The 24,139-nt window shown below is 46.0% G+C and overlaps 12 protein-coding genes across 12 annotated transcripts; 8 read left to right on the plus strand and 4 right to left on the minus strand. All coding sequences in view use genetic code 12, as the record gives it.

The window, feature by feature from the left end:
• Window positions 1–555: 555 nt before the first annotated feature.
• LODBEIA_P53300 (uncharacterized protein) lies at window positions 556–1,554 on the minus strand (the record flags this gene model as incomplete). Its single annotated transcript, XM_066975651.1, has 1 exon — window positions 556–1,554. One exon carries the CDS (start codon window positions 1,552–1,554, stop codon window positions 556–558), a length of 999 nt encoding a protein of 332 aa, XP_066832268.1.
• A 619-nt stretch (window positions 1,555–2,173) lies between these two features.
• LODBEIA_P53310 (uncharacterized protein) lies at window positions 2,174–3,163 on the plus strand (the record flags this gene model as incomplete). Its single annotated transcript, XM_066975652.1, has 1 exon — window positions 2,174–3,163. The coding sequence occupies one exon, from the start codon at window positions 2,174–2,176 to the stop codon at window positions 3,161–3,163; it is 990 nt and encodes a 329-aa protein (XP_066832269.1).
• Window positions 3,164–3,485: 322 nt separating this feature from the next.
• Window positions 3,486–4,337, plus strand: LODBEIA_P53320 (uncharacterized protein; the record flags this gene model as incomplete). The annotated part of the gene is made up of 1 exon (XM_066975653.1): window positions 3,486–4,337. The coding sequence occupies one exon, from the start codon at window positions 3,486–3,488 to the stop codon at window positions 4,335–4,337; it is 852 nt and encodes a 283-aa protein (XP_066832270.1).
• Window positions 4,338–4,744: 407 nt separating this feature from the next.
• On the plus strand, window positions 4,745–5,872 carry LODBEIA_P53330 (uncharacterized protein; the record flags this gene model as incomplete). The annotated part of the gene is made up of 1 exon (XM_066975654.1): window positions 4,745–5,872. The coding sequence occupies one exon, from the start codon at window positions 4,745–4,747 to the stop codon at window positions 5,870–5,872; it is 1,128 nt and encodes a 375-aa protein (XP_066832271.1).
• A 252-nt stretch (window positions 5,873–6,124) lies between these two features.
• On the plus strand, window positions 6,125–8,893 carry LODBEIA_P53340 (uncharacterized protein; the record flags this gene model as incomplete). Its single annotated transcript, XM_066975655.1, has 1 exon — window positions 6,125–8,893. The coding sequence occupies one exon, from the start codon at window positions 6,125–6,127 to the stop codon at window positions 8,891–8,893; it is 2,769 nt and encodes a 922-aa protein (XP_066832272.1).
• Window positions 8,894–11,483: 2,590 nt separating this feature from the next.
• Window positions 11,484–13,172, plus strand: LODBEIA_P53350 (uncharacterized protein; the record flags this gene model as incomplete). Its single annotated transcript, XM_066975656.1, has 1 exon — window positions 11,484–13,172. The coding sequence occupies one exon, from the start codon at window positions 11,484–11,486 to the stop codon at window positions 13,170–13,172; it is 1,689 nt and encodes a 562-aa protein (XP_066832273.1).
• Window positions 13,173–13,536: 364 nt separating this feature from the next.
• LODBEIA_P53360 (uncharacterized protein) lies at window positions 13,537–14,490 on the plus strand (the record flags this gene model as incomplete). Its single annotated transcript, XM_066975657.1, has 1 exon — window positions 13,537–14,490. One exon carries the CDS (start codon window positions 13,537–13,539, stop codon window positions 14,488–14,490), a length of 954 nt encoding a protein of 317 aa, XP_066832274.1.
• A 5-nt stretch (window positions 14,491–14,495) lies between these two features.
• Window positions 14,496–15,698, minus strand: LODBEIA_P53370 (uncharacterized protein; the record flags this gene model as incomplete). The annotated part of the gene is made up of 1 exon (XM_066975658.1): window positions 14,496–15,698. The coding sequence occupies one exon, from the start codon at window positions 15,696–15,698 to the stop codon at window positions 14,496–14,498; it is 1,203 nt and encodes a 400-aa protein (XP_066832275.1).
• Window positions 15,699–16,078: 380 nt separating this feature from the next.
• On the plus strand, window positions 16,079–17,101 carry LODBEIA_P53380 (uncharacterized protein; the record flags this gene model as incomplete). Its single annotated transcript, XM_066975659.1, has 1 exon — window positions 16,079–17,101. The coding sequence occupies one exon, from the start codon at window positions 16,079–16,081 to the stop codon at window positions 17,099–17,101; it is 1,023 nt and encodes a 340-aa protein (XP_066832276.1).
• A 536-nt stretch (window positions 17,102–17,637) lies between these two features.
• On the plus strand, window positions 17,638–19,821 carry LODBEIA_P53390 (uncharacterized protein; the record flags this gene model as incomplete). The annotated part of the gene is made up of 1 exon (XM_066975660.1): window positions 17,638–19,821. The coding sequence occupies one exon, from the start codon at window positions 17,638–17,640 to the stop codon at window positions 19,819–19,821; it is 2,184 nt and encodes a 727-aa protein (XP_066832277.1).
• A 202-nt stretch (window positions 19,822–20,023) lies between these two features.
• Window positions 20,024–22,375, minus strand: LODBEIA_P53400 (uncharacterized protein; the record flags this gene model as incomplete). The annotated part of the gene is made up of 1 exon (XM_066975662.1): window positions 20,024–22,375. The coding sequence occupies one exon, from the start codon at window positions 22,373–22,375 to the stop codon at window positions 20,024–20,026; it is 2,352 nt and encodes a 783-aa protein (XP_066832278.1).
• A 314-nt stretch (window positions 22,376–22,689) lies between these two features.
• LODBEIA_P53410 (uncharacterized protein) lies at window positions 22,690–23,145 on the minus strand (the record flags this gene model as incomplete). The annotated part of the gene is made up of 1 exon (XM_066975663.1): window positions 22,690–23,145. The coding sequence occupies one exon, from the start codon at window positions 23,143–23,145 to the stop codon at window positions 22,690–22,692; it is 456 nt and encodes a 151-aa protein (XP_066832279.1).
• Between the last annotated feature and the right edge of the window lie 994 nt (window positions 23,146–24,139).

A 24,139-nucleotide genomic window follows, 5' to 3' on the forward strand; every position in this document is an offset into this window, starting at 1 on the left:
CGCGGAAAGCGCATCTCCGGAGCTTCCGGCGGAAGCAGAGATGCCCGGCTTGGGTAGGTGCACAGCCAAGCCGGGCATCTCTGCTGCTGCTGCTCTGGCGTTTCAAAAGACACCTAGTTTGGCTTGTTATAACCCTACGTTCTCGTATACCCCCTTTCCCTTCCCCTTATTCTCATATACTCCTATTTCCTTTGACATCCATCTGAACGGGAGTCGAGAATGTAGGTGTATTTTTTTTTTTTTTTTAATACCAGTCTGCGCTCAAGCACGTCGTCTCGCAGCCACACCTATTGACTGTAACTCACAAGACTTTTAGACTCTTAGAGGTTCAAAAGAGAGGGGCTAAAGAGGCTTGAATGTCGGTAGAATAGGTTCAAAGAAAATTGACCCGGTAGAGCGCTCTATCTGCTTGGTTTTTTTACTGCTTTGTTCTTTTTTTGTTCTCAATTTATTACGTCCAACTCACATTCCTCTTCGCCAAGGTGTCTCTATAAATGAACTATTTTATACATCAAGTTTGCCTTTTTTTTAAGTTCTTTTCTTTTTTGCTTCTAACTAAAATCTCTTGTCTGCGTCGGCACCAGCAGTCAACTTGGCACTGGTTTCGATTTGGTCTTTGAAAGCTTTAGTCATCAACTCAATCATTATAACGTCTTGGTTATGGCTGGCAAACGCCTTGTTCAACTCTTCCAAGTTACTCAACATAAAGGGCTTAGTCAACAAGGCATTGCTCAAGTTTCTCAATAGATCAATGTTGGCGTCGGTGTTGTTTTGAGAGTTGGAGTTGATATAGTGTAGCAAAGTTTCCACGTTTGCTTGTGTCTCTTGCAAATTCATGGATAAATACGACAAGTCGCCATTGATCAACTCGGAAGAGCGAGAGCCGCTGTTTGTAGCCGCTTCCAAAGTTGCATCTTGCAACGTCTTGAAGGCGATTTTCTCGGTTCTGGTGCCGTTGATAACCTCGTTCGGTATAGGGTTGAAAATGTAGGAGTTGTTTATGCTGGCGGTCTTGTTCCAGCCTATTTGCACATTGCTCCTAGAGGCGGGCTTACCAACAGCAGCGCCAATGTATGTGAAAATCTTGGGCGCCGAAACGTTACCCTGCGAGTCAAAGCACTCGACATTCAAATATATGGCAGGATGGGGGAATGCACGATCAACTCCCTTGGAGTAGAAATCGTGGATCAAGCTGGTGTTGTCGTCAATCTGCGAAGCGCTTCCAAACCAGCCCAAAACGCTCTCCTTGGGATGGGCCTTCTTGTAAAACTGGTATAATGTCTTGTGGGCCTGCTCTTCAACAAGAATGGAATCGCCCGTCTCGGTGATGGGCACCATGAATGCGTCTCTGATTTCAATCTCCAACCCGTCATCCGACCTTATTCCAAGCAACGTACCAATAACACGCTGTTTCAACACCTGTTTCGAAACAATCTCAAGGATATTGAGGAGCGCAGGGGCATGGATCCTGACCTTGGCGGGCCCGTTGGCCGACCCTGCGGCAGGTGCAGTGACACTTGGCCTAACCAAATGCATAAATGAGCTATCAGACATCTCTCTCTCTCTTGCTCTTGCTCTTGCTTGATTCAAGTGGAAATGTATCCAGATAAGTGGTGTAGCACTAGCGATCCAATGTGGAAAACTTTTCACGAGACGGTTTTTTTTTCTCCTTTTGACACACACGCTAGTGAGAAGGTGAAGTGCTGGAGAGGATGAACAAACGGACAGAGAACGCAACAACGAAACACTCTACTCAGCTGTATATGATGTATGTTTTGTAGAAGCACGGAGGAGGAGCAGGAGAAGAAGAAGAACCGATGCGGTACAACTGCTACGGTGAAAAGTTGGCTCAACTTGAGGGTTCAAGAAGATGACTAGTCACGCGAGAGTACGGCATTTTCTTCAGCTTCAAGCTGGCTCCTGTTAATCTTGGAAAAGATAGAGGGCAGTGGCGAGCGGTAAGACTCTCAAGCCATCAGTACCCTGCTTTAGACCTACTTGGGTGGCTCATCGTCTTCGAGCGTACCACCACCATCATCATCTACGTGGTTCCACATCAAAAGTCCCAGTCGCGATAGCAGCAGAGGGAAGGAAAAAAAAAGCAGCCACTGTAAAAACACCAGCCGTGTTTTCAAGAACCACCAGCATAGGCTCTCAACAACACCTGGAGCAAATGGGTGCGCAGTCAACCAGCAACGGACTAACCCTCGAGGGGCAGAAGAACGGCTCCAACTACAAACGACAGAGCAGCGACACGCCGGGTGCCAACTCGAAAAAGAGGCGACGATTGGTGCGCGGGCCCTGGATACTACCCGAAGATGACATCTTGAGGCAAAGCCCAAGCCAAAAGGAGCTGAAAATCACCTTGGCCCAGGAGTTGAGGCTCAAGGAGTCGATCCACGACTTTGTCGTCAAATTGGGGCTAAAGCTAAAAGTGGACGCACCCACGATCCTCGCGACCTCGGTCTACCTACATCGATATTACCAGACGGTCCAGATAACGTCTTCCAAATACTATGTGGCGTCGGCGGCGCTATACATATCGGGGAAAATCAACGATTGCGTCAACTCCTACGACCGAATCAGCTTGTACGCGTGCAACTTGAAAAACCCCCAGGCTGCAAAATGCCCCGCTGGCCGCCAGCCTCCGCCCATCGATGAGCAAAGCGAATACTACGGAAGATGGAAATCACAAGTCACCTATAGAGAAGAGATGATCCTCCACAAGTTGAACTTTGACCTCAATTTCGCCTCGCCCTATCTCCTCCAGCACAAGATCTTGAACCGGATCCACTCGGGGATGCGCTCGACTTTTTACGAAAAACGCAAGGATATCATGTCTAGGACGATAAAGTTGATTGAGCTTTTGTCGAGTCTACCGGTGATTCTATGCTACGACATGAAAGTCATCTTTGTCGTCTGCTTTGTCATCACTGTTCTCGAAGGAAGCAACAAGTTTAAAGACTTGACAATACCGGAGAATTTCACCAGCATAAGTATGGAAGTGCCCGTGGCCGAAGCAGCGAAATGTTTCAACTTGATAAAGAAGTTGTTGGAGGTGGCTCAATCGGACACTCGCTGCATTAGCAACAAGGCGGCTGCGAAAAGACTCTTAGGGATCAGCTCTGAAAAATTTCTAGAGGTTGCCAAGGGGAAGCCCTGACTGTGAAGCCTTTACTGTGATTTACAAAAGGTAAAAAGCGTCTATCCGCCAAAGAAACTGAAACAACATCTCTTCTGCCTCTTTTCCTTCAATTCAATGAGCATTCCATAAACGATGCCGTTGGTAGTATCTCTTTCCCTCTCTATCGCGATTGCTCCAACGAGGGTGCGGCTCTATTTTTTTTCCTATATCCAATTTTGTAGATCACTAGTTTCCATACCGAGAGTACAACTTTAACGGCCATATCCCTTCCTATCCCCCGTTATAAATCCCCAAGATGGATGAACATGTGGACATTTTTGGAGAGCTAGATACGCTGCTAATGGAGATATTCCAACGTGGCCAGGCTCGCGACTACTTGGAGACACTATCGCCGGAAGAACGAGAACAAACTTTGGAATCAGTGCACCGGTTGGTGCAGCAAGATCAGCAGCAAAGGGCATCATCCAAGTACTACGAGATCCGATGGCACAGGAGATTCATCCCACTAGTGCACTTGCAATACTCGAGAATATGGCAGACCGTGACTTTATCGAACTTTGTCCGTGTGGTTCGAGCCGCTGCTCAGAGAGCATTGAAGTTCCTAGTCAAGGCCGTGCGAATAACGCTTTTCATAGTTGCAGCCCAATCCTATTTCCGAGGCATGGTCAGCGTCATCTTTTCATTCTGCGACGTGATGACGTTCAACGACAACTTTTTGAGGGACTTGTTGACGTATGCTTTCCAAGATGCACCAAGTATCTTGCGGCATCGAGAAGCGTTGGCCGCCCACAAGGGAGACATTTTCTACTTTTACAACCTCGAAGAGTACCAGCACTTGTCCACGTTGCAAAGCATCATCTTTGCGGTTAAAAACCACTTTGCTTCGATGTTGGTGGCCACTTGCACCAAAACTGACAATGGAGACGCAATCACGTGCCGGCCCTACACAAACACCCTTATATTCAAAGTCCAGGACGTTGTGGGCAACTGCTACCCTCGCTTGTCCAAGGGACTAGTGATGATGGTTACGGTTCTGTTGTACTTGATCTATGCCACAATAGGAAACCTCGTCTGCATGAACATCTTTATCTTTTACACCTCGAACTTGCTCCTCAAGTGGATGAGGGTGGCATCTGTTGCCAAAAACTTGTTCTATGTTGTATGGACCTCCTTTTTCGATCTCATAGCATAGCTTAGATATAGACCTCGTACCATAGAATCAAAAATTAGAAAGAAAGAAAACACACTCAAAACTCCTGCGTTTGCCCAGAGAATGACCAGGAGAAGCTATAGAGGGCCATCTCGTCCACCACTAGCTGCTTTGAACGTTACAAGTGGAAGGAGGGAAGGCCTACCCCCGGTCATACAACCCGCTACGAGTATATACGACCCCCACATTTCGGCCTCTATTGTAATTTTTCGCGCTAGACTCGCCCAGCCCCAACAACCAACAGGTGGACCAACCGATACGTATAAATAGCACCACTCCTAGGGTCTACAAATATCTGCCACGTCGCCCACGGTCCTAATGAAGCCCACTCCTTCACCTTAGAATCTAACAAAAACTCCCATTCTAGTATTAGTACCAACTAGCAGAAAATGGTGTCGCAGATTCCAGAAACAATGAAAGCAGTGGTGTTCCACGGCCCCTTTGACGTACAAGTCGAAGATCGCGCCACTCCCAAAATCCAAAAGCCAGACGATGTCATACTCAAAGTCCACTACTCTGGTCTATGCGGGACAGACTTGCACGCTTATAGGGGCCACATCAAGGGTCCGGTAGGCACAATCGTGGGCCACGAGTTCTTGGGAGCTGTTGCCGAAAAGGGGGACGCCGTGACTGGTTTCGACGTGGGTGATTTGGTGTTGAGTTCATTCACGATCCAGTGTGGAGAATGCTGGTATTGTAAGCATGGATACACGGGCCAGTGCAGGTTGACAAACACTTTTGGCAAAATTGGCCTCGATGGGGGACAGGCCGAATACGTGCGGATCCCCCATGCGCAAAACACCATAATCAAGCTCCCCGAACAAGAGGTGACCGCGGCCGCGCAAGACGCATCGGTGTACGTTCTTATGGCCGATATCTTCATTACGGGCTACTATGGAGTCAAGAAGATTATGGATTTCTTGAAAATACCAGCTGCCAAGGGCTTTGCAGCGCAGAGTTTCAAAGACGTGACGATTTTGCAAATAGGCGCAGGCCCAGTCGGCTTGTGTGCTTTGAGGTCGTTGAGGTACTTTGGCTTTACGCGTGTTGTGGTGGTTGACAGTATCCCCACCAGATTAGCGGAAGCTGAGAGGCTCGGCGCCGTGGCTACCGTCAATTTCAAAACTGACCCCGACGGAGTCAAGCACTACATTGAGCAAAAGTTGGATGGGTTGGGCTTCGACGCCGTGTTGGAAGTAGTCGGCGCTTCTTCTGCGTTGAAAACTGCCTTTGACTCTGTCCGTGCCAACGGGTTCATATCGTCGTTGGGCATGGGCCACGAACCGTTGCCATTTGATGCCTTGCAGTGCTACTTGAAAAACATCAATATTTCGTTTGGAAGATGCCACGGGTGGGCACTATTTGCAGAGGCCTTGGAGATCTTTGAGACAATGAAGGATGATTTCAAACACTTTATTGACCACAAGGCCAGATTGACCGATGCCAGGGAAGCATTCGATCTCTTTGATAAGCACAAGGTGGGCAAAGTGGTTTTCGACTTGACCAATGGTGCATAATCCGCCACCACACTCTGCCCACCTCTTGGCTAGATATATGTATACGTAGACACCCACATACATGGTATAATTTGGATATCTGGTATCTGCCTCTACCGCATAAAACTGGCAGGTTGATGTGTTTTTATTTTTACATGGGCGTATAATCTCGGAACAGAAAGCCGATGGATATCCGCTCCAAAAAAAATTTAATTCCCACGGGCTTCTCTTGAAACATTAACCTAGCCTTGAACCAACCACTCAAACAAGATCATGTCGGAATCAACTCCCAGCGCAAACCAGAGGGTGGGGAAATTGAGCGTGCCCGATACCCAGAGCAAGCCGACGAGCCCCATAGGATTCACCCCTTACAACGCGGTGCAACTACCACCAGTATACTCTTCGTACCGACAAACGCAACAAGCACCAGGGCCTACGCCAGCACCACCACCAGGCACTGCGTTCTCGCAGCATGCTCCTGAGCAGATTCCACAGATGCACCAGGCTCACATAGCGCAACCGTTACAGCCTCAGTTTCGGCCACCTCACACGGCTGGTGCTGCCTCGGCTGGTGTTGCCACGGCTGCCAGTGCTGCTGCTGCTGCTGCTGCTGCTGCTGCTGCTGCTTCCGACGCATCGAAGCCACGAATGAGAGTGAGTAAGGCTTGCGATAGGTGCCGCACACACAAGATCAAGTGCTCAGGAACTTCGCCTTGCAACACATGCACCAGACAGAAGAAAGAGTGTACTTTTTCCAACTCGGCCGCCCTCGCCAACGGTGCAACAAGAAGCGCAAACTCGCCGCTGTCTTTTGGCGAATCGTACAAGAGGCAAAAGACAATGATCAACTCGGAGCCATTTGGGTTGCCTGCTATTGAAAAGTCTAACGAAAAGGAATATATTTCCCATTTGGAAAACAGAGTGCAGTATCTCGAAGGTATCCTCTCGGGGAGCACCCACGAAACTTTTAAACAACCGAGATCTGAAGAACCCGATAATGAGTTAATCACGGAAACACTCTTTTCAGCCAGTTCCAAGTGGAGGTTTTCTCGCCGCCACCAGAATTTGCTCATTGTGGAGCTATGCCAGTCGATGTACTCCAACTTATCAGAAGAGCTGAAACAAAAAGTCACCATCCCAAGGCGGCAGTATTTTGGGTGGAACATGTCCGGGGTGAACTATCTCACTCCGGAAACTTTACCCCCGGTGCCCGAATTCGATATCCAGTTTGACCCCGAACAATTGGTGGATTTCTTTTTTAGCGAGTTGAATCCGCTCTTTGTTATACTTCACGAGACGGTGTTTAGAGAGCAATTCAGTGCCTACAACAAGTTGATGCGAGAAGAGCTCCTGCTGGAGGAACACGACTCAAAAACCAACCAGACCAAGTTATTTGTGGCGATATTATATCTCGTTTACGCGCTTGCCATCAGATTCACCGAGATCCAAAAACCCAAGGGTCCCGATATGGAGAGGTTGGCGTTGGAAGAGAAGTTATTCAAATATGCCCATAAAGTCATCTCGATTCTAAGCTTTGAATGGGAGTCTTTTGAATTGATCCAGAGCTGGTTATTGATTGCATTGTATCTACGAGTCACGCATCGGCAAACTTCATGCTCGCACGCATTGGGGCAAGCAATCACCATGACCAAGGCCATGGGACTAGGCTTTAGTGAAGAAAACTCCCAGATCCGCGTTTCAACCGCTTATGAGAAGCAGAAGGCCAACCGAATCTTTTGGTGTGTATTTACATTTGACCGGGTATTTGGTTTGCAAACTGGGAGATATTGCGGTATTCGAGATGAAGATTTTGCATGCCCTTACCCTTCGTTTGATTTTGCTCATGAAACAGTCAAGGATGACTGGTTGAGCTTACCGGCATTGGGGCTAATCCACATTGCCCGGATATCAAACTTTGTACACACTTCGCCCAACGATAACCCGCATTTGGTCAAGTACCAACAAGTCAATACCGAATTGGTCAAGCTCCACGACTGGTTCAACCAAAACGGGTTTCGAAACGATTTGCTATTCAAGGGTGATGAATCAGACATTAGTTCTCTAGTGAAAGCACAAGTGAAGCTCCATTACTATGACTTGGTCTTGTGCGTCCATGGGAAAGTATTGTTCAACTTTATAGGACGCAAAATATCCAGTCATGGATTGAAGCTCGAAATGGTGTTGGATGCCTGTCACGGGGTCATTGATGTCTTGGACAAGATATACAAGGCCGGTATGTTGTATACACCATGGTACTCGACGCTTTTATTATTGTTCAACATTGGCGTCAACGCCATCACTTTGATCAATGCTGGTATATACGTGCTCCAATCGAGAGAAATATTAAGGTCAGCAATCAAGTTTTTGACCAGCTTGAGGAAATCGCCCATTAGAAACGACCAAAACAAGCTCATATTCAGAGAACGGTTCAAAATGGTGAGAGAATGCACTTGGGCGTTGAAAATGGCCAACAAGATCCTAACATTGAGATTAGAAGAGGATTCAAATGCATTGAATAATATTGGAGTCGACCACGGATCATCCGATGTCAATAAACAGTATTTCTCGCAATTGGGCTACTCGGATTCCGGGGTGCCTCCCGTTCTTGCTGAAGGAGCATCGAAATCTGCAGATGGAAGATTGCACACGGTCCAACCAGATAGCAATGAACTAAATCGTGTGTTTGAAAAACAATTGCATCGCAATGATGTCACGGAACGAATGTCGTACGAACGAGATGGCAGCTTGAATCAAGATCATCCGGATTTGCAAAGGATCAAGTCAGAGCAAGGTGCAGAAGGTGTTGAACAGAGCAACAACTACAACAACAACAACGACGACGGCAATAATGAAAACAATGGAGGTGACAAGGTTAACATGTCGACGCCGGCTAGCTCAAGCACGATTGATCATAATGAACTGAAAGCAGTTGACATTTATTCATCGCATAATATCGATAACATGTTGAGCAATCTCCAATGGTTTGATCAATGGTTGGATTTCAATTACGAGTTGATGCTGGAGCCCCAATTTTTATCTTGATCCTATGTGCAATTAAATTTTTTTCGTGTAGTATATGATGACACTGGGTTTTGTTCATATAAGCTGTATATTCATGGACCTTTGTATAGTAACGAGAAATACCCAACAATACTTCTTTCCATAGAAAGAGGGATGGTGTAGAAAGCCCAACCTCAACAGGAACTTTCCTGATAAATTTCGGGAGCCTCGGAGACAAAAGGGGTGACATCGGGCCGAGGACCCGCTTCCTACTGCTCAGCGCATACATAATATGTTTCTGATTATAAATATCGCACATAAGCCTCGGTGAAAGGGATGGTTCGATGAGGTCTACGCCAACTTCAACCAAAGGGTCACCAAGTCAGAGAAAACGCTCAGTCACACCTTTGCCCATCACTGTTGTGCCCTTGTTCCCTCTGAATTCTACGTATTAGAGTAAAAGTCTGTCGACTAATAAAGAAAACCGGGTCAGAGCCACTACCTCATACCAGAGAGTCAAATAGTTGCAAAATTTCGGAAAACAATTACCCCACGGGGCCTACATCTACAATCCTGGCACAATATAACAGAAGCAAGACCAATTTCAAACGTCCAGAGCGGAGGGAAATGGGGAAAGGTAAAAGTGAGCGGGGGGAGGGGGTGCATGTACAATACTTCTTTTTTTACTCTAGACCTGTTCCATGAATCACATGATATCTGGCACCCCCTTGGTCTCTGGTCTCTGGAACATATTTTTGCATATCCGTGCAAAACGCGAACCGAGTAAGCTGAAACAATCGAAAATTTAGCTGGCAACAGAGACAATCAACAGTGTAACAAATAGGGTGAAACTGAAAGAAGAACAAGAACAAGCAGATGCACAAGAAGAAGGAGATGGTGGCGGTAAAAAGTTCTTTGACTCTTTTTGTTTCTTGCTTTCTAGTTCCGGGGAAACTCGGAGATGCCGTAATTCCCGCGTCCCCATACCACTTTGGTTATGAGGTTAGTGGGCAACTATGCTGCGTCTTGCTTTTAGCCACGGTTGATAGAACTCCGACTTTTCTCTCCCCCCCCCCCTCTTGTTGCCTTGGCCAAATATAGAGGTCTAGTTCTCGAAACTCCCGAAAATGTGAAGAGGATTGGCAGTAGTCGCCATGGGCTAAGGTCATGAAACTTGTAAAACCATATGTCTTCATAACCATATAACCACGTAACCACATAGCCCGTCTTCTTACCTGCCTTAAACTCAGTTCTAGAAAAATATTTCTGGCGTGGTCGCATTGGATGATGAAGCTACAAACACGGTCTACCTCCTACTTCCGAAAACGCGGAGAGGTTTGTTGTTTCTTGTTCTTTTTGTTGTCCTTTTTTTTTCATCTGTCGCTAGAAGCACCCGCACTGCAAGTGACGATCTTCTACATATGCAAGCAAGCAATGTGGCACACTGGAGTTGGAAAGAGGAAGGTGGGGGGCAGTGGGACTGGGGGGACGGAGGAATGGGGGGCATGGAGATCCACGCTGGGTTTCCCTCTATTTCTCGGATAAACTTGTGCATCACTAATATGCACAGTTTCTTAAATCAGTAGGCCTAGTTATTCCGGATGGGCTTTTTTTTATCCCCCCCCCCCCCCCCCCGTAGTAGAACCGGGCGAGGTGCAATATAAAAATTTTTTTCCAAGATTGCCACCAATCGAGTGAATTCTTTTCGGGACCAATTTTGGCTGGAGCAGATCTGGCTTGACGAGTTTCCTGATACGCGTGGTTTCCCTTCTCCCCGCCTCCTCCCCAGCCTTGGTTTAACCTAATCTGTTACAATGAAGTTTGGGGTAAAACGAGGCGTTTTTAGCTTCTATTGTTTTTGTCCTTGAACCCACAGCAACAAAGAACTATTTTCGAAGAAGAAACCAAAAAATTTAGAGAAGAAAAGAAAGAAAGAACGAAAGCAGATGGCGAAGTAGTAGTGGAAGAAAAACCATCGCTAACAAAAAATAGAATTGAAAAAAAGTAGTAGATGAATGAGAGTATATGTAGGTTGAAACTATTGCCGAGTTTATTAATTTACTAGTAAGTGATAAGGAATTTTCTCTCTTTTTTTTTCTTTTTCAGTCCCCCACGTATGACGTGGGTACTACTCTGTACTGGAGGTTACGTACAATCTCAACCGGAGCAGGCAGGAGGTGGAGGTAAACGTAAAAGCAGAGGCAGAGGCATTGTCAAGTTGCAGTGGGTAGAACTATCAACCAGAGAGGGAGAAAAAAAATCTCTATACTTTACTTCACCAACTTCTTTACTACACACTCTCACACCCACAACCACTCTCTTTTTCCTTTAACAACCAAAACAACTCCAACTCCATCTGCTTCTTCTTCTTCGTCTTCTTCAAGGATCTCAATATATCAGCTCTTGACCCGGAGTTCATTTTTGGAACAACTGCTTCTTTGGAAATCTTTTTTACAGCTGCACGTTAAACCTATACCTCACCACATCAATCTTCCGGAGTCCACCGAGGCAAAACATAACCTTCGTTGCCCTTTTTTTTTCCTAGATCCAGTGTTTCGTTATAGCATCAGCCAAAGCCGAAAAAGGGCCAACACACCGCAACTACTTCAGAAAAAAAAAAGCCTCCAAAAAAATGCCTACCAAAGATAAAAAGGAGAAGGAGGATAGACCTTACAAGTGTACGTTTTGCGATAAAGCGTTTCATAGACTAGAGCACCAAACAAGACACATTCGAACTCATACTGGCGAAAAGCCCCACGCTTGTACATTCCCCGGCTGTACCAAGAGATTTAGCAGGTCAGATGAGTTAACCAGACATTTGAGGATCCACAACAATCCCACTAATAATAGCAACGGCAACTCCAATAGGAAACGGAAAACTAAGTTGGGCGGTGACGAAGCCATGGATTTGCCTCTTGCTATCGGTAATCAGCATTTGATACTTGTTCCTGGACAATCATCCTATCTAGTGCCCACCGATGGCTCGACAGCCATCCCGTTTTCAATCGATCGAAATGGCCAGCATATTTATCATCAGCCACTTGCGGTGATTTTCAATCAAAGCACGGGAACTTATATCCAGCAACCTATTGCCAGTGCTCAACAACCGATTCATCCTCAATTTGCTCCAATCGAACACCCACAACAACAACTGCAACAGCAGCAGCAGCAACCACCCTTACCACCACCACAACAAGTGCAACAACAACAACAAGCCGCGGTTTTGCTGAATCCGCAACTGCATTTGGATATCCACAGAAATCAAGGATCTGCCGTGTTTTCCATCCCCTCGTCGCCAACTCACTTGCAACACAATCCATCTGCCATGCATGCGTCTCACTCGTCCAATAATCTCGTTTCCCACAATGCTCGTCCTTTAATGGTGTCAAGAACAGTTTCATCAGATGCAATAAGACATTTCAACAGCCACCATAGCAAGGGAAACGTCTCACCTCCGTTTGGACATCGCCATAATCCATCTAGCCCTTATCACCACTCACAATCTGCGCTTCAGAAACTGGAGTCCTCATCGAGCATTATCCTGGAAAATCAGCGAATATTTAGCAATACCAATTCAGCAGCTCAGTCCTTGGGCACGTCACCCGATAACTCAACCATTTCCATGGCACCGCCTTCCTCGTTTAGCAATTTGCATGAATATTTCCAGAAAAACGGCACCTTGGGCAGTGGCACTCGAGTGCTTAATTCAAGTTCATCTTCATTATCTGCTTTGAGCAAGGTGCGAAGCTCGGCCTCAACAACGAACCTTTCAGGATTACAGAGAATGACACCGTTGAAACCAACGTTGTCCCATACATCTTCAGCACGCACTACATTGACAAACCCCATTCCCAAGCAACCCTCGGCAACCTCATTAAATCTCGAGTTTTTCAATGGCCAGCAAACGGATGCTCATGTAGCAAAGAAATCAAGACCAAATTCACCTTCACTTACGCCGCAGCATACTGTGCCACTTCATCTTACAAAATCACATTCAAAAGGATTCATTATATCACCAAATGAAACCCCACTACAGACACCTAGCCATTCGCCGCATTTGCAAGCTGCTACAATGGATCACAACCAACCACCGCCACCACCATTACACATTGGAGGTAAGAGAGGACACGAAATATTGGGGCAGAAGTTGGATGGCATTGCCAACACTGGAACGCAATTACCTCCCATCCGTTCAGTTTTGAATTTCCCTTCGTTTCTGACATTGCATCAACATGAACCTCAATCCGAAGCGGAGGCTAATGAAGCTCAAAAGAAGCTGGATACCCAGGGCTCAATGAGATTAGAGAATTTGTTATCATAAAGTTGCTGAAAAAAAAACCTCGTTCATTTTTGGAAAATTTTCATTGCATTTAATACATAATACTCATAATGTCATCGATTTGCTTAAAAAACCTGTAAGTATTACATATCAATCTTTCACTCCTGTTGACAAGGTCCAAACATCTCTACAGCATTGAGAACTTTGATAGAGTCCTCGTGTCATTCTTTCATCCCTTGCTGTGTGCAACAAGCAAGACGTGCGGCTCCATCCAGCAATTCAAACAGAAAATTTCAATTGCTGCAACTCAATCCGCTAACCTTTCCCCCTTAATTTATTCTGGAGACCAACACCAATCCTCTTTCATCCAGCACACCACACACTTCAATCAAAAAGGAAAGAAAGAATGTCAATTAAACTAAACTCAGGTTATGCAATGCCACTAGTGGGTTTTGGCTGCTGGAAACTAACCGCCAAGGACGCCAGTGACCACATCTACAACGCAATTAAAATCGGATATAGACTATTCGACGGAGCGCAAGATTACGGCAACGACGTTGAAGTCGGCAAGGGGATACGCCGCGCCATATCCGACGGTTTGGTATCACGCGATGAGCTCTTCATAACTTCCAAATTGTGGAACTCATACCATGCACCAGCCAACGTTGAAGTTGCTTTGGAGAAAGTATTGGCCGATTTAGGGGTTGAGTATTTGGACTTGTTCTTGATTCACTTCCCCATTGCTCAGAAATTCGTTCCCATTGACGAAAAGTATCCACCGGGGTTTTATTGTGGTGATGGCGACAAGTTTCATTTCGAAAACGTGCCGTTATTGGACACGTGGAAAGCCATGGAAAAGTTGGTGGAGCTGGGTAAAGTGCGTTCAATCGGAGTGTCAAATTTCAGCGGGGCTTTGATTTATGATTTGTTGCGTGGAGCTACGATTCCTCCCGCGGTGTTGCAGATTGAACACCACCCATATTTGCAACAACAGAGACTAATTGAGCTGGTTCAATCTCGCGGGATTGCAGTCACGGCGTATTCTTCGTTTGGTCCGCAGTCGTTTATTGAATTGGAGAGCAAAAGGGCGATTGATACTCCCACGTTGTTTGAAAATGATGTCATAACCAAGATTGCGCAGGCGCACGGGGTGAGTCCAGCGCAGGTCTTGCTTCGTTGGGCTACTCAGCGCGACGTTGCCGTGATCCCGAAATCCAATAACCCTGACCGTGCCTTGCAGAACTTGTCAATTAATGATTTCAAGCTTCTGGATCAAGAGTTGGAGGAGATTGCAAAGTTGGATCAAGGATTACGATTCAATGACCCATGGGATTGGGACCACATACCAATCTTTATTTAACCAACTTATATAGAGTCAAGTACAGTTTCTCTTCCCAAACACAACAATTTTAACCGAGATACAAAGTCGTCTCTTTCCAAATAGGCACCGCATAATCTTCTCTTGCCACTAAACTCGCTCCTCAGATGGAACACTCTCCAGTTATCAAAAATTAGAGCTTGTCCCGGCTTCATCTGATGCCACAACTCGTTTTCCTTGCTCGTGATAATCGAGACCCAGTTTCGAATGGCCTGATAAAACTTGACCACGTCCAGTGGATCGTCCCATGAATCCATCGTAGACCGGTCACTTTGGTTCCATCGAACTTGAACTAGTGAGCCCAGCTCGTCCAATTTAAACACAGGCTGGGGCAAATCGGGTTGGATGCACACCTTCTCCTCGCCAGCAGAATGAGCAGGAACACGGACTCGACAAAAGACTTCAAAACTCTCGGGGAATTTTTCTTTTAAAATCTCGGCGCATTTAAACGCGTCCACCAACGAAGTCGTGCCGCCTTCACCATCGTGGTATAGTAAATGAAACAATTGCAAGCCAGGCGTGTTGGACCAGTAGGTGCCATCAGTATGATTGCTTATATCGAAATTGGTGTAAGCCGTGTCAGCTTTGGCCAAGTCGGACGTGAAATCCCAGAACCCTCCATAATGGGTCGGTCTGATGTAGTTTAATTTTTCACACAACGATTGCGTCGCCTCGGGTGTAACGGGCACGTTGTCAACTAGACAAAAGCCATGTCTCCAAATTTTCAAGCTCCAATCTTTGACGGCTTCTTCGCCGTCGGTTTCATCTGATGAGCTCATCACTTGCTCAAAGTCAACATGAGGCAAATTGTCTTTTATGTCCTCAACTTGCCATAGCTTCCGCTCGAGTACCGTGTCGTATCCGCGTAGTTTATCCGCAACTGGAATCAATCGCGGATTATACGAGTGTAATCTGAGCCACGCGGGTGAAAACTCAGAAACATGGCTACTATCGTCATCCCATGTAATCCCAACTGTCTCCTTGCACAACTGGACATCCTTGGTCCTGATCTCGGGGTCAATTGTGGCCGAGTTCAACAACCGCTGTTTCGTTAATGAGTAGTAGCACTCGGCGCAATGACAATTGTCACGAAGCCATATATTATGGTACTTCGACTTTTTCCCGTCTGACCATGTGACCTCAATTTCGTTACCAACCGGGCTAACTGAGGAAATGGACGCTATCGACATGTCGATTGAAAAACGTGGCAACGATTGAAAACTTGAAAATTGACACTTTATCTTCGAGGTTTAAGTCACTTGGATGGTGAAAAAAACCAAAAAAAAAAACCTTCACCAATATGGATTGAAATCAAATGCTATTGAATTGAACCAAATAGTCACTTTTCAACTCAACTCGGGCTAAACTGTCCAGATATCCATTCGTCGACCAACTTGAAATTCCGAGGTATCTAGGCATCGGAACAGATTGAGGCATCGGTCAAAGTAGTGCGCGTTTATCAAAGCCTGTTGATGTTTGCAACAATTTTTTACAACCAAATCCAAGCACCCCGGTTCCTTTCACGATATCCCACTTCCTATTTCCCATTCTGCCTGTTCAAGCGCCGTGGATGATGCATCAAACGAAGCGACGGAAGCCAGGTGAGTCTCAGGTAGTTAGCTACAGCTCCAAAGCCGCCGAATTACACCGACACGAAGACGAGAACGGACACGAAAATCACGGAGATGCCGTGGTGCTAGAAGCACACAAGGGTCCGGTTCTAGCAGCCAAATTCAACCGCGATGGTTCCTTGCTAGCGACAGGGGGGATGGACCGCACGATTCAGCTATGGGCGCCCTCCATGGACGATGAAAACCACGAGGTCCAAGTCAACGTGGCATCGTTGCAGCAGCACAAGAAAGCAGTCACGTCCCTCGCATGGCTCGCCGACGTACTTGTCTCTGCGAGTGCAGATGCAACTTTGGGGATATGGGACACCGCCACCGATGCACCGAGAAAGATACGCAAGTTGGCGGGCCATTCAGCCGTAATCAACCAAGTTGCCTCTATATCCGACTCTACATTCTGCTCCGTTTCGGATGCTGGGCAGCTCAAAGTATGGGATTATAGAGACAAGTCGCCCGTCGCGGGCATACGAACCGAGTTCCCGTTGTTGACCAGTTGCGCACACAATGGCTCGATTTACATCTCGGGCATAGACCCGCGGATTTCAGCGTTTGATATGAGAAAATTGGACGCGCCCGTGTGGTGTGTTGCAGACCAGCTTGATTCCGTCACGAGTTTACTGGTGAGCCCCGATGGATCGAGTTTATCTAGTAGGTCATTTGATGGCTTGGTTTGGACATATAATATAACGCACGCATCGACCATGCCTCGCGTCGTCCGCAATTTCCAAGGCGCGCCTTCGGGGAAGGAGAACTGGCTCATTCGAACTTGCTTTAGTAACAATAATGTCAATCTTTTATCGGGGGCCGAAGACCACTCGGTGGTGGTTTGGGACCAGCTTAGCGGGGCCTTGGTTGCGAAATTGTCGGGCCACGAGGGAGCGGTGCTTGACCTTGATTACCATCCTACTTTGGATGTCACGGTGAGTTCTTCCACTGACGGAACGGCAATCGTGAGAGAGGTGTAACCACAGTTTCTCATCGCAAGTTTCAAATTTCTTTTTTGAGTTGGATGGCAGTGCCATTTCCTTTTCCACGTTTCTCGACGTTATCGCATGGCTCGTCAAGGCTAAGGAGGCCTCTTTTGGTGTTGACCGAGGTGCTGAAGCTCCCCTGGCTGGCTGATGTATACGCAATTGGTAGCACGGCTGTCGGTTTGCTCTATTTTTGATAAGCAATGAAAGACGGAGAGAAGAAAACGAAACAGGACTGAACAGAACAGAACAGAGGCAGTGTGGAATTCCAGGGCATCATCTGTTTAGCCGATAATATTTGTTCCAATTAAACAAACTGGAGATATTATATTCATAACCACTAAAGCTGAGAGAGATAATATTGACATTTCCATCAGATTCATCATATTCATTATCTTCCTCATCTGATATCACCACCACCACCACTACTACTACTACTACTCCTACTGCCTTTTTCCCTTTTTTTTTTTGTTTTTTTATAACAGGGAGGACCACGGCGATTTTTTTTTTTACTTAGCAATTGATCCAAGATGGGTTCGGAAACGCTTACAGAACAACGACCTCCTAATCGTCCCGTGGAACTAGCAAGGTCGAAATCATCAACACTCTCATACTCGGCATTGATTGAATATTCTGAAAACTGGATGGACGACTCTTTCCAGCTTGAAAAATCGCAGGTACTACTAGATGAGCCGGAATTAATTGTTGAAGACGATGATGGGGATATCCAGCCACGGCATAACACACAGGATGATAAGCGAGAACCTGTAAACATTGCAAATTTGGAACTTGCAGATAGCCAATACACCTGCGATGAGTTGTTGATGAACATTACATCGCCCACCAGGGAAGTAGTCACGAATGAAAAGAGACGAATACTATGGCCGAAGTTGTTACTTGCAGGTCATGCAGCAGACAAGTTGGAAAAGCCTGGGTCGCTACTACTGACTCCGTCCGTTGCCAGCCATGCGAATTTCTCGCCCGATAGCTTTTTGGAAAACTTGGACTGCGTGGATTTACCTCCACATAAGGATGAAGACCAGGTGAAATTGGATATCCAGAGGTCATTCACGATGTTGAGTCACATTCAGTCAATCAGTGCAAGTACAAATGCAAGTCCAAGTGCAAGTGTTAATGTCAGTGCCAGTGCCGGTGCCAGTTTCAATGGCGGTGCCGGTGTCAGCGCAAGTGCCAGTGCAAGTGCTAGTGCTAGTGTAACATCGAGCTGTGCATTGAGCTCCACTGAGATGTTAGAAAAGGGTTGTTCGTCGTTCACCACAATCATAAGCCCCTCCGATATTAAGTTTTTGAAAAAAATTCTATCAAACTTGATCATCAAGGTTCTTCGAAGATACCCGAGCTTAAACTATTATCAAGGCTATCATGATATAGCCAGTATCGTACTACTAGTTTGCTACGACTCCAAACACGCCGAGCTTACTGAAGAAGATATCGATCAAGACTTGGCATTTAGCATACTTGAAAAATTGACTGTTTTCCACCTCAGGGACTTTATGATTTCAGAAATCAGTTTATCAGTCAACCATTTGCGGTTGATTCCCGCCATTTTGGAAAATGCCGACAGGCAATTATTCGAATTAATCAAACAAACATCCAATTCGTTTCTCATGTCGCTGGGAAAAAGATACGACTATATTTTTCTTCAAGGGCTCTCGTCGATATTGACCTTGTTTTCACACGACTTGTCAAATCTATCACACATTCTCACCGCGTGGGACTTTATATTGAGTTATGGGTCAGTGTTTTCAAACGTTTACATTTACTCAGCCGCATTGCTTGTCTTTAAACTGCAAATCTGGGAGAAGCTACTGCTACTGCTGCAAGCGGAAGAAGCGGATTTTGAAAATGTGGATCCAGACGCCGTGCATGCAGCGATATCCCCTGCAGCGTTATTTGATGGTATCAACGACAAACAGTGGAACTTGGTATTAATCAAGGCGAAAGCTTTAATCGAGCAGCAGCAACCATGGGCCAAAAAAATGGAGAATTCGAAATGGACATGGGACAAGTGGTTTGTAGAGCATAACCCGCACTCTGTGCTTCTCACCACATCAGCCATTGACGCACCAAAGAACGAATCCTTTTTTGCCAAATACTCGAATCTACTCGACCCAGACAACCATGCCTTGAGCGAGCTCGTGCAAGCTCAAGATGACGAAGTCACCAAACAGACCCTCGACGAAATTCAAGAACAACAAGCATTCTTTGCCGAGGAGGACGAACTTAATGGATCGATGGACTCATCAGAATACGAATATCATTCAGATACTGAAACTTCCAACATCAATTCACTAAGCTCATCGCTAACACTAAACACATCGTCATCACTATACAAGATCACGTCGGCGGGAGCAATATTCAAAAACTTGTTTTCGCGGAACCACGATGACGAGGAGAAGAAACTAGTGATACGCAACAAGAATTGGTTCATGAGTAGGAATTTTTACAAATTCAGTATCGCGGTGGGGGTCATTGGGTTCGTTATTCATTTCTTGCTCATCAAAAATGGCAGTGGTCAATTTTTTTACCGACAAATGTTGGCAAGCTCGGCAGTAACGGAGATCAAAAATGTCATTGGCGATGTTGGAGTCATTCTCGGCAACTTGATCTCAACTCCACAAACGCACTCTCCCAATGTATTGCAGGTCGGTACAGGAACGTTGAGAAATACATTATACGGCATTGGGTCGTAAAAAAAAAAAAAAAAAAAAAGAAATTTGAATTGATTTTCCTTTTTTTTATCATCATCATCATCATCATGGTGAAAGGATTGATTGAGGTATATAAAGTCGGTCAAAACGCTGCCCGACCCCGCACCCACCACCTTTCCCTCAAAAAAATAAAAAAAGTTCAATCTATTTAATCTAGTTTTATTTATTTCATTTGTCTTTTTTTTCATTCAAAGTCTATTTCGTAAATGAGCACTGTATCAGTAAAACTTCCATGTCCCCAACCTCTATACCCACCAGCACTAACCATGAAACGGCCAGTTTCATCAACGTACAATTGACTCAACATGCCACCGTGGTGCCCCAGCACAATCAAAAATGGAGTAACTTGCTTTTTGGTGTTGACCAGGGGATTGCTTAGGTCATCGTATAGTCTCAAATCAAATAACCGAATGTTGTCATTTGATCCGCAAAGCAAGAAATCGCTATTGGGCATGGTGCTGATGGCACTAACGGGACCACTGATTTTGGGGAATTGGAGAAGCTTGGAGATGTTGGGTTCCTTCGTGTCTGTGTGATGTTGGCCCTGTGTGGCTGCAGTCGCGCGCTTATGGGGCATCTTGATTGATATTTCTTCAATTGTTGAATTTCTGCGTCCCGCGTAGATGAATTCTCCATTGTTTGACCATGTCAGTGACATGCACCAAGGCGGTGTGCCTTCCGGAACCCCTAGCCGTATCACCGGGGCAGCCATGCGCACGTCCCAGATATTGATGGTTCCATCTATACTTGAACTCATAAACACATCTGAGTTTCGATGTAGTCTAGATTGAGCTCGGGGTTTCTCCAGGCTTTTTTCCTGCTCTTCTTTATTTTTGCGCTCTTCCTGTTGTTCTTCTTCGTCTTCTTCTTCTTCTTCTTCGTCGCTATCACCGAATAAGGAGTCGACATCATCATCATCATCATCATCTTGGTCTTTCTTTGGTTTCTTGGACTTTTTCAGCTCCTTGGGTTCAGATTCCTCGGGTTCCTCAGGTTGAGCAAAAGCTATATCTTCTAATCCATCGGGCCGGAACTCTATATTCGAAATCTGGCCACTCGAGCGCAGAAATTCAGTGACGACTTCACCAGTGTCTAAATCCCATTCCTTGATACTCTTATCCCAGGACCCACTTAGAAATCTATCTTCCCTGTGATTTAACCGCAAGACACTTATCGCGTCATAGTGACCTCCGCCCAGGTGGCCCCGTTTACCATGCTTGAAATAATGGTGTATTGTGCCCTCGTTGTATCTCATTGTGTATAAGCTGATTCCACCACTTAATAGGCCCAGTAGACACCAGTACCCGTTGCGCTCAGCAGCTAATGCGTAAATCGGATTAGTCTTTGGCTCGTAGCTGACACTGCCCGTGGAGAAATCGGAATCCTTGAGTTTGGGATATTGTTTCATCAATTGTTTGCGGGTGTAGGGTTGTTCATTCTCCCAATATGAGCAAATGACGCCGGCATTAGCCACGGAGTCGCTGAGATTGTGCTTTTGTGCCATTGTAAGCGGGGCTTTACCTTGGACCGATTGGATGAAATCGTATTTGCGAATGAACCCGTCTTCTCCACCAGTCAAGATCCATTTGGGACCCTGAGTGAAGGCCAACGCGTGGCACTGTGATGTGTATGGGATTGCAACTTGGGGGATGATATCAAACTCGGTGGCTTTGCGTGCTTTTGCTATGACTTGATCTCGAAAGGAGAGGTTGGTTTCGGATTCTTCAACATCTTCCATTAGCTGATCACGATCTTTGGCTTCAGCATCGACTTCTGCTTTGGCTTCTGCTTTGGCTTCTGCTTCTACTTCAACATCTGCTTTTGCTTCTGCTTCAACTGCAACTTCGACTTTGGCTTCAGTTTCCTCGACGGCTGCATCAGAAGCACGTGTATCTTCTTGCGTCTGAGTTTCGGATCCCTCGCCGCTATTTTGAAGTGCATTGTCTTTATCTCCAGCTTCGTCGCTTTTTTTCCCAGTTTCAGCACCCTTGTCATCTACATCTGCTTCTTTCTGCTCTCCGGCATTTTCATTTCTTTCCACTTTATTTTCTTTCGATTCCTGGCTATTTGTGGTGTCGTCCCCTTCATCCTCTCCCCCTTCTTCTTGTTCTTCTTCATCTGCCTCTTCTTCTTCTTCCCCTTGTTGTTGTACCTGTTCTTCTTCATCTGCTTCTGCAGGTGCTGCTACTCCTTCGTCGTCGTCTTCTTCCATTTCCTCTCGTTCTACTTCGTATTCCCCACCTTCTCCTTCATTATCTTCTTCCATTGCCTCATCCTCGTCCTCTTGTGATTCCACGTCTTCTTCTTCTTCTTCTTCTTCTTCTTCCTCCTCTTCTTCCTCTTCCTCTTCCCCTTCATCTTCATCTTCCTCGTCTTCATCTTCTTCTGCTGCTGCTGGTGCTGGTGCTGCTTCTTGTTGACTTGCAGCTACCTCCATATCATAATCTTTTTGAGGCTGTTCCTCCTGGTAATCATCTTCCATTTCATCCTCGTCATCTTCAACATTGAATATGTCGTCCTGTTCAATTGACGCCATCAAGCTGGAAGTATCTTGTAGCTAAGTGGCCTTTCCTCCCCGCAAGTTGCAGTTGGTTGTAGAAAGAAAACAGTCTGGATGCGTTCTGAAAAATCTCGTGTATCTTTTTCCGCTCGTTAGAGTAGACATGGATGCTACTTGTGCAGCCACCCTCCAAGAGGCTAGTCCACTGGACTTAGCATATATACGAAGAGAAGTCAGTTGTGAAACGGTGCGTGTTTCTCCTAGTCGATTGTGAAACGTCAATTGATGTTTTGTTTATAAAAAACTATGTGTATATTTAATTGATATAGCTACTTAGCAACGGTTCAAGTTTACTCGTAGATCCATGAGAAAAGAGCTGGTTTGTACTCAACCAATTCTTCAGGCTTGAACCACAAGTTGATTTCCTTGTTGGCAGACTCAACCGAGTCTGAGCCGTGGCAAACGTTTCTGCCCATGTCAACAGCATAGTCACCACGGATGGTGCCTGGAGCGCTTTGCAAGGGGTTAGTAGCACCCAAGATGGCTCTACCTTGCTTGACAACGTCCTTACCTTCCCAGACAGTAGCCAAGACTGGTCCTGACAACATGTAGGACAACAACGATGGGAAGAATGGCTTAGATTGCAAGTCGTCGTAGTGGGTTCTCAACAAGGACTCGGTTGGTTGCACCAATTTGATACCAACCAATTTGTAGCCTCTTTGTTCGAATCTTCCGAGGATTGACGAGATTAAACCTCTTTGGACACCATCTGGTTTGATAGCAATGAAAGTTCTTTCGTTGGACATTGTGGAATTGAGTGACTTCTGGAGCTGGACAACGGTAAAGAAGAGGAAGAGGAAGAAGAGGACAGCACCAGCGGCCTTGAAAGTTGATTTGTTGAAAAAAAAAACGGTGAAAAATTAATGTATGCGCATTTGGTAGCGCCGATGCTAACCACGAGCATCGCCATTCCCGAAACTTCTTCTCAAGATGAGTGTTTTCACCTGCTGCTGACACCGCCACCAGGGTCAGAATCTTATCCTGTGATGGTGTAGTAGCGTGTCTCTAGTGAAGAGGAAAGTTTAAAAAAAAAAGACGGCTTCCTGGGATCAAGGTCGTAGACTTTGGGTTGACTGTAAATGTCCCGCTTTTTAGTATCAATTGAACCCTTACTTTGAATTGGCTATAGGTGCAGAGACACAGTCCAAAAAAAGCGCTTTCGAATTTGCTCATCAAATGAGCAGCTGGCTAGTGTTGGTGTTGCACATTCAGCCAGGATGCAATGAACCCCTCTTGATGTGGCTCTAGGCTCATGTGGCTAGGAAAATTCGGCACGTGCTTGTGCAGTCACGTGCTTGTGTAGTCACGTGCTCCGGCCCGGTCAAATTTTGCAGCAATTCAAGATCAGATTTGAGCAATTGTGTCCACCAGAGATAAATTGACGTCGTAGACGAGGTAAAGTGGCTCCGGAGGCAGAGCTGTCTTTAGATTACGCACGATTACAGTAGTACAGGAAAAAATTTTCACAAGCTTTCTTTTGCCGCTTCGAACTCAAAACTCTCAGTATTTTCAGCTGATCTGCTTGCAAAAAAATTGATATGTAAAACCTCTGACATGACCCTTTTGACAGCCACGGCTGCTGCCTGAATGTCAAACCGAATATAATAGAAAGAGACTCATGGGCAATCCCTCCACCTCCTCCCCCTCCTTCTTACTTTGAAGCTAGAATCTCTAAAGACAATACGAGGTGTACCTGTGAAAAAGGAAGGAGCCTACTTACGTCCCACGTGGTGGGTAAAT

This window comes from Lodderomyces beijingensis, assembly GCF_963989305.1.
Source record: "Lodderomyces beijingensis strain CBS 14171 genome assembly, chromosome: 7".
In the NCBI taxonomy this organism is placed as follows: Eukaryota; Fungi; Ascomycota; class Pichiomycetes; order Serinales; family Debaryomycetaceae; genus Lodderomyces; species Lodderomyces beijingensis.